This window comes from Populus nigra, chromosome 4 (assembly GCF_951802175.1).
Source record: "Populus nigra chromosome 4, ddPopNigr1.1, whole genome shotgun sequence".
Taxonomy (NCBI): domain Eukaryota; kingdom Viridiplantae; phylum Streptophyta; class Magnoliopsida; order Malpighiales; family Salicaceae; genus Populus; species Populus nigra.
In genome coordinates this window covers 179,751-190,511 of record NC_084855.1, presented here as the reverse complement: position 1 = coordinate 190,511, position 10,761 = coordinate 179,751, and the positions used below count along the sequence as shown (strand labels likewise).

At 37.2% G+C, this 10,761-nt stretch overlaps 2 protein-coding genes and 1 pseudogene across 2 annotated transcripts; 1 reads left to right on the top strand and 2 right to left on the bottom strand.

Annotated features, from left to right (window-relative positions):
• Positions 1-937: 937 nt before the first annotated feature.
• LOC133690552 (mitotic spindle checkpoint protein BUBR1-like) lies at positions 938-5,145 on the bottom strand. The gene is made up of 12 exons (XM_062110778.1): positions 4,720-5,145; positions 4,573-4,632; positions 4,239-4,383; positions 3,973-4,130; positions 3,254-3,335; positions 3,092-3,158; positions 2,973-3,027; positions 2,315-2,486; positions 2,137-2,219; positions 1,893-1,970; positions 1,724-1,783; positions 938-1,349 (listed from the first exon to the last, which is right to left on the bottom strand). Exons 1-12 carry the CDS (start codon positions 4,890-4,892, stop codon positions 1,316-1,318), a joined length of 1,167 nt encoding a protein of 388 aa, XP_061966762.1. The 5' UTR covers positions 4,893-5,145; the 3' UTR covers positions 938-1,315.
• A 602-nt stretch (positions 5,146-5,747) lies between these two features.
• LOC133690553 (calvin cycle protein CP12-3, chloroplastic-like) lies at positions 5,748-6,547 on the top strand. Its single transcript, XM_062110779.1, has one exon. The coding sequence runs from the start codon at positions 5,831-5,833 to the stop codon at positions 6,263-6,265; it is 435 nt and encodes a 144-aa protein (XP_061966763.1). The 5' UTR covers positions 5,748-5,830; the 3' UTR covers positions 6,266-6,547.
• A 175-nt stretch (positions 6,548-6,722) lies between these two features.
• LOC133692740 (DExH-box ATP-dependent RNA helicase DExH12-like) lies at positions 6,723-8,709 on the bottom strand (annotated as a pseudogene).
• Between the last annotated feature and the right edge of the window lie 2,052 nt (positions 8,710-10,761).

Genomic DNA, 10,761 nt, shown 5'->3' with positions numbered 1-10,761 from the left:
TAAAATACATTTTTGTACGAGCTTAAGGATAATATGCAATTGTAGGAATTTTATTTACAGTAAATTTATTAGTTAAAAAGACGTTAGCTTCTTCTTTTTAATTTGATGAGTTTAAATCATGACATCATTTATATGATTTTAAAAGAGTAAATAAAAGTCAAACCATGTGTTAGCGTTCTATAATATATAAGAAATTTAAAATATATTATGTCGAAGGCGAAAACATAAATGAATTTTTAATAACTATCTTTACTTTTCAATGGTTAAAAGAAAAAAAAATCAATCTATATTAAATCGAAAATTACCTTAATAATACCTCCTCTGCCAGATATTAAAAAAAAATTATGAAGAATGTAACTTAATTACTCAAATCTTGAATTAATTCGAGTGTTATAAACTTTAAGGTTACTAGAAACTTACCATGGATGGAGGAAGAAAAAAAATTAAAAAGAGTTAAATTAAAAGAATTATTTTAAAAATGTTAAAATTTCAGTTATTTTATACAAGGAAGGGGCTGGAAAAAACATTTCCTTGCAGGGGTCCGACCCCTGCAGCCCCCTACCTCCGTCACTGGCTTACCTGATCGTTAATTTTAGAATCTTAGGGGAATTAGTTGAGATACATATAAACTAACCTGAACACCTATAATTACAAAAAAAAAAGAGAGAGAAAGTGCAAAACAAACAGAAGTATTTGAAGGGATGCGTTGAGTTTGATTTAGATGACGAGTCTGTTTGAGAGCGCGGTACAAACCGCGTTCCCTCAAATTTTTTTAAAAAAAAGGTTAAAAATTTTCTATATATATATTTTTAAATTATTTTGATGTGCTGATCTCAAAAATAATTTTTAAAAAATAAAAATATATTATTTTAATACATTTCTAAATAAAAAATACTTTGATCCGCAATTACTAGCACGATCTCACGCGACATATCTCTCACATAAAATTATCAAGGGCTAAATTCTTTAATTTGCACGTTCCATTCCAGAGAAAAGCGAGGCTTAGAAATTCAAAATGATTAACTAATCTTATTGCAGTACTTGAAGGTAATTCTTAAGGGGCCGGTTGCCTATGCATGCTTGTATTATTAACACATGACCAGTGGCCTCTTATCCTGCAAAATCACCTCAGTTGCTGTCAACTTCATCTCAACTTTTGCCACCCTTTATCGAAAAAGCAAGTGGAATGAATTTCCTGGTTAGTGATTTTTGTACTTGAAGCTATCAATTCACTCAATGCATGAGCATCCGGGTATTGATCTGCTTCACCTAGCACGCCTTTCAGGAATGCCTCGGATTGATGCGGAATTCTCCTTCAATCAAGATTGCATCCGTTTGCCAGGTCCTCCCTTTATAAAATGATGGGTAAAGATACAGTAATCTCTTAACATTTTGTGAATATGGCAAAGGAAAAAGGAAAATACCGAGAACTCCACAAGCTCCCTCCTTTGAACTTCCAGATTCTGAATTAAGTAAAAACTAACAAAACCTACACACATTTCATATGAATAGCACAGTAGCGCTAGCTTACCAAATCAATAATTTCAGTGTCGAAATCTCAACACAAAGTATACAATCTAAAATCTCAGCATGACTTGATCTCTAGATGTTATTTGTGCCTTGGATCGTACGCTACTGGAAGATATGGATCAGACTTCAGAGATAAAAGCTGATCCTGAGAACATGCAACACTGAAAGGAAAGTAAAATATCCATTCGATTACCTAGGGAGGCTACGCAAAGGAAAATTCCTTAGTGGGTTCTCCCTTAAGAGATCTGTTTCCCTGCTTGTTGAAGGATCAAGAAAACCAATTAGTTCTCACTCAAAAAATATATCCTCCATAAAGAACATCCTTGAGCTGGCAGACAAATAGCCAAGCAACTAGCACTTACTTCTTAATGTATAGGCCGTCCCCCTGTCTCAGCCTCAATGTCGAAGACATGCCATCGTGATACTGTGCTCTAACCATTCTGATAAGATATGATAACAAGTTATTAACAGAACAAGGACATTAACATATCAACAAGCACTATGTAGTGTGCATGGATACTGAAGAATTGATGTAATCTCCCTGATAAAATTATATCCGTCAATTAGAGATGACCATTTTAAACTTAGAAAAATGGTATTGCTTACTTGGAACATTCCTCGTCAACAAACACTTCAATGGAGGCACTTGCAGTTACCCCTCCAGTTCTAGCTCCAGGTCTCTGCGGAATCTGAGAGACACCATATTCTCAAAGTTAAATGCCTGTTGGAAAGGGATTTTTATGAAAATTGGTGGCGAGAAAGCTCTTTTAAAAGACAAACCCACCTTATATGTTGTCCATTTGGTAGGCACTGCACTATTTTCTTTGTTTCTCTCTTCTCGAGCTCCAAGAGTGCTCCAAGGATTCAACTCTGGCTTGGCCTTAACTGATTGATGTCCTGGCATGGCATCAATATTTGTTGTGTCTTTGAAAATAGAAAGGGGGGTCTTCTGAGTCCTAGAAAATTGAATCAGAAAAGCGTGTTACAAGTTAGAACAGAAATCCACATGATAATGCAGGCCCAGTTTGCTAATGTAAATCAACATGTCACTAGGCACATTCAGGCATAACACTTGCATACATACAACATGCGGCGTTGTTTTACATGGTTAGGGGAGAGAAATCATGGCACAGATTCTTTAATTGATGTAAAAAAATGCGGGCATAAACTGTTTGAAATGCAAGTCAATAGGTATATATTGCTCCTTCAGTGGAAATATTTGTAACAGACTTTTTATAGATGTTTTATAACGAATCAACCTAGAAAGCTATGCGAAAAGGGACAACAGTGGAACCCTGTGCACTGTTTCTAAATGGATATGTTGCTTCATTATACTTGGGTATCAAAATAACCAAGTATTAGAGATAAATGCATGCGGACAAGAAAAGGAATAGGAGATAGGAAATAAAAGAAAAGTAAGAACAGTAAAGCCAAATGCTTGCCTGTCCGGCTTCATTTGTTTATTTGCAAGTTCGGATCTCTCCATATTTTGCCTCCCTGCAATATTAGTGAGTTTTTAGCAGCAAATTCAAAACGGCAGATTAGAGCATTAGAAACTTACGATTATCTGTGCTGGACAAGACAGTTCCAAAGCTTCGGACTGGTAAGTGACTTTCTCCACCGTCATCCTAAAAAGAAACAAAAAGACAGATGGAATAACAAACCACTTCCATTTATTTGATCATGTATCGACTAAACAAAATAATTTACAAAAGTTGGATACCTCCACAACTTTTGGTTTTGTCATTGATCTAATAAGAAACTTCCTGTAGGCATCCTTCAATTTTTCTATTGGTTGAGCATCCCTGTAAAAGTAGATGTTCGTTGAAAAACAAAATTTAATTGTATAAACAAGTCCATCATTGCATAATAAAAACTAACGAATCCAAGATCAAACTGAAGGACGGGTAACTTGCGTGCTGTTGCTTTTGTTGTAGGAAAAGCATGATAGAATTTAAACACGAAATGCCTTTTGCAGAGTTGAGATATCAGATCTCAAAAAAGTTTGGCTGATGATAGTGAACAAAAGATAAGATTGTGCCCTCAACATCCATCATGCGCTGCAGAACTTTTCCATGTATTAAACTAAAATAACATAATAAAGTCATTTACGTGCATGATGTGCAGATTCGCATTGCTTTCAAAAGTCTAATTGTTATTGTTTGCAAACACATATGCAAACACCTTAAAAGCTCTCAATCTATCAAGCATCAGAACAGTGAATTGATTTAAATGCTGCTAAACTGCAACAAATATTAACAGGCACAGAGTTCCCTCCCGGTAACTTCAGCTACAGAACAGTTTCATTCTGAATTGTGAAACATCAGTTCTGAATTTTGAGGGGAGTGATATAAATCCAGGTATCCGTATATAATAACTTATGCCCTTTAGAAATCAAACCAACTCTGTCGTATAGAATTAAAGTATTGGAGAGAGACTGACCTAGATATCCCAAGATTGAAAATGTCATTTGCAATTTTCATCTTAGACTTGGATTCCATATGCAAAGCATATGCAAGGTAATAGGCAGACTGTGACTTGCCAATTTCATTTGCATCAAGAAAACTGTAAATGACTTCTGCATCAACACAGTTTTCAGCCTGACAGAAAAAGCGAGGCACCGTTTTCATCACGACAAAGAGTCTCCAAAAGATTTGAAAGCACAGGTAAATAGTGAAAAGAATTGAGAAAGAAAAGTAAGAACCAACGTATTCTAACCAAACTTTGAGGTAACGGAGATCATCCTTGTACCGGTCGGAATGCCAAAAGGCACGCACACATTGTTCGTATATGAGTATGAGGCCTGAGCTGTCTCCTCCTTGTGGGAATGCCTCTTGAACCCATTTTATACACCTTCAAAACTCACCCCCAGTTTTACTACTTTAATATTATTATTCCAATCATAAGAATTATCGATAACAAATTATTAAGTACTCCCAACCTTCAAATCAAATGGAATTAAGAATAAAAATAAAAGAACACAACTCTCGCATGAATTTATGTTCATTAAATATCGATGATACGAGGAAGGATGGTACTCACTCGATCCATGGCAAGAGAGGGTCATCCCCTTCGTACTCATCAATAGCTTCGATCAACTTCCTACACCCATGAAATTAATCAGTAAGAACAACACAGGTTAGACAAAACGAATTTAAAGAAAAGGAGAAAAGAAGGATGAAGAAGGACCTTCGGGTATCCAGGAGAGATCTCTTGAGTTGATAATCTGAGTGATATTTGAGGGCTTGATTCAAGAGGCCAACATTGCGGCCTCTTTTCAAGGGTCTTACATTTTCTTTGAACAGTTCCCACTCGTTACCCGTCTCTTGTTTTGATGCGAGAAACTCCGTCTCTGGATCCATCTTCTCCTCTTCACTTTCTTCTTCTTCTTGAATCTTGAGAGAGAGATTGCAACTGTGATTGTGATTGGAATAAAAAACTAGCCGTTAGTTATACAAACTGATTTGTGTCCGCTGCTTGTTTCGAAATGTTACCAAAGGGAAGCAGAGCGTGTGTGGGCTTGGGCCACGCATATAAGCGCCAGTGGAGCTGCGAAAAGAGAAGAGCGTTTGTATGGGCTGGGGAATGCCTTATACAGACCATCTTTTTGACAGGGTATACCAAGATAGGTTAAACATCCTACTTTAACTTTCAAGGTTTAAACTTTAATAAATTATTAATCAAAGATTATTTTCTTAAAATACACTAAATTGATGTGAGAGTTTATCAAAGAGAATGATTTAAATAATCACTTAAGTTAGGATGAAAACATCTTGATCTCGAAAAAAATTGAAAGCTACTTGTAACGGAAAAACAGACGCTCAAGTCTATTTCTAACGAGACAAAAAAAGCCATCTTGAAATGCCCAAAGAAATATATACCGCAGCAAATCCACCGCCACCTCCCTTCTACCTTATTGGATCTTCAAGGCAGGCAAAAGGGCCCTCGTGTGATCCACACCGCTGGTTGAAGTAAAATGGAGACACCCTTATTAATGACCACGGATTGTGGTGGTGGTGATGGTGGACCGTCATGCCAGGGCAGGGAGGCTGTTTTGGTAAATTCATCAATCGAAAGTCGAGTCCAAGTATCTTATCAAAAGCTATCAACGACCTAGCCCGACCCCATGAAATTACATTCATATCCTTAATCAAGTAATCATTCATCGTATTGTTAAATTCTGAAAAAAAAAAAAAAAAAAACCATGTATATTTTTGAAGAAGAGGCCAAAGTAGGTGGATAAGGACCTGTTGTGTTTGCTTTTGATTGCTAGAGAAGAGGAAAGAGGAGAAAGAAGAGGATGGCATCTTTGTCCATGATCCTGTCTTCATCTAATTTCTCATCAAGATCTGATGTTTTTGGCAACAAATTGTTCAACGGAAGATCTCTTGCTGTGAAGGGCACTGGGAGGGAGTGGGACGGTAGTAAGAGGGTTATGAAAGAGGCGAGGGTGAAGGCAAAAATGGGGGGAGGAGGAGGAGGAGTGGCAAAGTTCAAAGGGACCCAGATGAGAGAGAAGCAGCTGGCAGAGATGATAGAGAAGAAAGTCGTAGAAGCAAAGGAAGTGTGCGAGGGAGACGAGACATCAGACGAGTGCAAGGTGGCATGGGACGAAGTGGAGGAGGTGAGCCAAGCAAAGGCTGATTTCCGGCGCAGGTTGGAGAAACAGGATCCTCTCGAGTATTACTGTCAGGACAATCCTGAGACCGACGAGTGTCGTGTCTATGAAGATTGACGGCGCACCCACGTCCTGCCACCACCATCCCTATCAACACCGTCTAGAGAAGCGGGATCCTCTCTCTATCTTTAAGTAGGTGTAATAATTGTAATGGTGTTTTGCTTCCCCCGATCCTTTCCTTGTAAATTACAAACCCCCCACCCCACCACTGGTAATGCCAAGGCAACCGGGAAATTTTTATTTTTATAATAAGCCAGTCATATTTATCTATTGAACTGTATGTTATCTTTTCTTGTTTAAGAGTATGATTTTAATTAATAAATTCTAAGTACTTGATCATGATGATGCAACCTTTGCCTAATAGAAAAAAGCACCACTGCTATTCCACTAGTGTATGTGTGCGCGCGCGCGCGCGTTTCATCACATCAACAGAGAGATTGCTTCCTTCAGCTTTGCCTTTGAATTCCTCTGAAGGGAGACGCTTTTGATGGCAAGCAGGTGTTTGCTCTTGGTATCACCCACAAGAAATGAAATCAGCCATTGCTTGAAGCAATCTTACTGCCAGAAAGGAGCACCTCTAGCAGGCCCAATGCTAGGTTCCCACTCACAGATTGCGTAGAGAAATGGGCTTGCAGCAACACAGTAGCCTTCACATGCAGATTAGTGTATCTTGGATTTTCAAAAGAAAACCTGTTTGATTGACTAATCGTTGAAGCACCTTCACTTCCCCAGGTCATATTGGAAGTTGTGCCTTCTCTGAGGCTGAAGAGAGGATTTCCAGAACACATTTACTTGCTTCTTGATCACTCAAGGTGATCACAAAGTTTCCTGTGACTCTCCCTGAGATTGTAGTAGTTTGGATTTTGAGTGAGCCTCCTATACATGAAAGTAAACGAGAGAGAACCTACAACATCTTGCTTGTTCTCAATAACTCCAGCAACACTTTCAGTGTTAAAATTACCGTGTCAGAAATGGTACAGATGACTTTCTGAGGAAAATGCGTCATATAAGAATTTCATGTAGTATTCTTTGGGAGGTTCATGGCAAAGGATGACCACTTTGCAGGTTTATCTAGTATAGGTCGACCAGCCATCATCTGCAGAAGAGGACAATCCAAGTGAACATTTTCATGCCCATCATCACAACTACCAAATGTGCAGACAAAGGCACTCCCCGGCACATTGTTACTCAAGGAGTAGATGAATCCATCCAACTTCAAGCAGTCGGGACATAACTTATCAAACCAAGCTGCTAAAGCCCTCATGCAAATAGCAAACTCCGTGCTACAAAGTGGCCCTCAACTTTTCTTCCTGAATCTTTTCAGTGAAAGGCTCCCATTCCATGGGGACCGTAGCAGAAAAGCTGGCTTTTTCCACCATCCACGCTCGAGTATGTCATCAGATCTATGGCAGGGAGTCGCACATGCTTTCTTAGTTTCTCATGGTAACAAACACAATAGCAGGCTTTCCATTCTTCGCATGCAGGGCTATATATAGAAGTATTTGTCAATTGCATCATAGCTTGCATCCTTGTCTCAAAATTGACAATATCTATTTCTTAATGCGTAATTCCAATCAAGCGAAGCTAGCTCGTCAATGATAAAAACACTAACTTGCTGAACATACTTGCGTTGTTTCCAGTGTCAGGACAAAGCACCATATCTCTGGGGTCCTGATGATTATTTCACCCTTTTCAAGCAAGTGGCTATTTCCCCTGCAAACTGAACTATATGCCAAGACCTCTACCGAACTCTCTCCCCGCCACGATAGCACTCCTTGACAATTGCTTCAAGAGGTGCAATATACGCTACGTGTGACACTGTTGGTCCCTTGTGGTATTGCCACTCCTTGTTGGTGCAGCACAAGAGTCAGCATGTGGTCATCATCAACGCACTTCTTCAGCATGAAGTGCTCGTGATGAAGAATATATTCAGCATAATTTCTTCGCGATAACCCAAAATGGCTCCACTTATCAATAACCTTGTCCTCCAGTTGAAAGTCTGGTGATATTGTATGTTCACTCCTCGACACAGTGTGAGGAACATGCTGAACGAGTGCTACAAGATTAGCATTAGGAATTGGTGGGCGAACTTGTCAGTTTCCTGTCCATCTTGGGGGAACGGATGAGTTCGCCATTCTCGTGTGGTGAAAGGTCATAATTTTTTTGTCCAGGCCAAATCTTTCTTAACCAACTTCATCAGGATTTCATTCGAGATCCCATAGAACTGACGAGGGGGAGCCTGGACGCTCCTCCACGTTCTCTATTGACCATTCCACACAAGTCCAAAGCCTTCTCTATGCATGTTAACTGGGCCCGTCCTCTTCTCAAAACAACATCAAAATGAGCTCGCTTAAGACAACCAACACTCTACGAAGAAAACAAGAACAAATGAATAAGAATTGTATGCAAAACTGGAATTTATCCATTTTGAAAAGAAAAAAAGGAGAAGCCAAGACACCAATTAGATGAACACAAAGCTGAACCTGGGTAATGAAATCCATATCAGATGTCAATGAAATGCCTTTGACTGTTAGCTTTGCAGCAAAACGTTACTTTGTGCACTAGGCTCCTGTATGTTTAATTTCCGTGGTTCTTATTACTATTGTCTATTGCGACAGCTGCTCCACTACTATTCCTACGTTGTTTTGTGAGGCAGGGAGGGTTGTTTCCTTCTCTTTTTTGTCTTTTGTTTTTTTTTTTTAAGGCTTTCCATTGCTAAAACAGCAAGCGTTGCCATCATTCCCCACGATACCGTCTTTTGAGGCCTCCACCAGAGGGCAGTGGATCGAGAAGCCCTCTGGATTTTTTTATCAAATCCAATTGGACTATAACATCTCTTAATTTTCTAATTTTGATGCATCAACTAACTATCAGGTCTATACAATGCACTCGTTGCTATTGGTAGTACAGCAAAGCACCTGCCTTCATCCTGGATTTGATCGTGTTTTTAAAATGTATCCTTCTTTAAAAGCATCAGCAATTTAATGTTCTAATAGATGTGGATCAGGTGCTTACGCTGGAAGTTTCAAGGGCTGTTTCGTTTTGTTCCCGAGTTTTTGGTGGAATGAAGCACGAGCTCTCTGCTCACTAAAATTGAAACTAGATAATCCCATGCCCTTCTTTCATTATTTGAAATCTTGATAGGAATAAACTTAGAAATCGTATTTGAATCTACAGAAGAAAGCATAATCTACTTGGTTGGTTGCGCTATGCTATTTTACCGAAAGACTTCATATACACACGGGTTTTATTCTATTTTGCTAATTATATATTATAATAGATCGATTGTTTACGCATTAGGTAAAATTATTTTGAACCTAAAAGAAACATGCAGCGGTTGCTAGCATCTTTTCTCGTAATAAAAAAATATTAAACTGTGCAGGGGTTTACATGATTGATTTGATGAGTTTAAAAACATCTTCAACAAAAACAAATATAGTTTCACTCAAAATAAAAAAATAGCATCTTCTTCTTAAATATTGAAACGGAAGCATGGTAAACCGACCCGTATTTAACTTATCAAATCCATAACTCTAATTATGAGATCATAATAACCCCATAAAAACCAGATCAAAACAAATTATGAAGTCTAATTTTCAATCAATTCAATATTGAATGATGAAACTGGAAAAAAAAAACAATTAAAAAAATGACACGAGTCAACCCGAGTTAACTTTCCAAACTCGGAACCCAAATCATAAAATTAGGATAACTTTATAAAAAGCATATCAAAACTGATTATAAAACTTAATTTTTAATCAAATTAATATTGAATGGTGAAATTAAAAATAAACAAATTAATTAAAAAAAATTAAAAATAAAACAACTTGAGTCAACTTAGATAAACTTGTCAGACACATAACACAGATCATGAAACTGAGATAAACTCGTAGAAAAAAAAAACCAAAAATACAATCCAAGTCAACATGGGTTGCATGCTAAATTTGCAACCTAAGTCATGAGATTAGAATAATCTCTTAAAAAGTAAATTAAAATAAATTATGAAACACAATTTATAATCAATCAAACACTAAATGATGTAATTAAATAATTTTAAAAAGGATAAAAAAATAACCTGATTCAGCCCGGGTTAGCCTGCCAGACCCGTGAGTCGAGTTATGAGACATAGATGATCTTATAAAAACTAAATCAAAACAAATCAAGAAATTTAGTTCCTAATCAATGAGATGTTATAGGAAAAAATGAATAAATAAAGAAAAAAAACTAAAAACAACCAAGTTAACTCATAACTCAAGTCACGAGATTTGAATAACCTTGTAAAAAACAAATTGAAACAAATTATGAAGTTTAATTCTTAACAAATCAAATGTCAAATGGTGAAATTAAAATTGAAAAAAAAACAGGTTAATCCTTTCAAACTTGCGATCTCGGTTGTGATATTACAATAAAGTGAATTGAAATAAATCATGAAGTACAATTATTAACAAATAAAATATTGAAGAATAAAATTAAAATTAAAAAATAAATCAGTATTAAAATGAATAGTAATTCTTAAGGTAGTGCACAATAAAAACACTACCTCTTGTAGTGTT

What these genes read in the sequence shown, in the direction of transcription:
- LOC133690552 (XM_062110778.1), bottom strand. Translation starts at nt 4,892, where the DNA reads ATGGATCCAGAGACGGAGTTTCTCGCATCAAAACAAGAGACGGGTAAC. An exon ending in TCTCTCCTGGATACCCGAAG is followed by an intron (nt 4,633 to 4,719) that starts GTCCTTCTTCAT and finishes TCATGGGTGTAG; the next exon opens with GAAGTTGATCGAAGCTATTG. An exon ending in CCAAATGGACAACATATAAG is followed by an intron (nt 2,220 to 2,314) that starts GTGGGTTTGTCT and finishes GGTGTCTCTCAG; the next exon opens with ATTCCGCAGAGACCTGGAGC.
- LOC133690553 (XM_062110779.1), top strand. Translation starts at nt 5,831, where the DNA reads ATGGCATCTTTGTCCATGATCCTGTCTTCATCTAATTTCTCATCAAGA.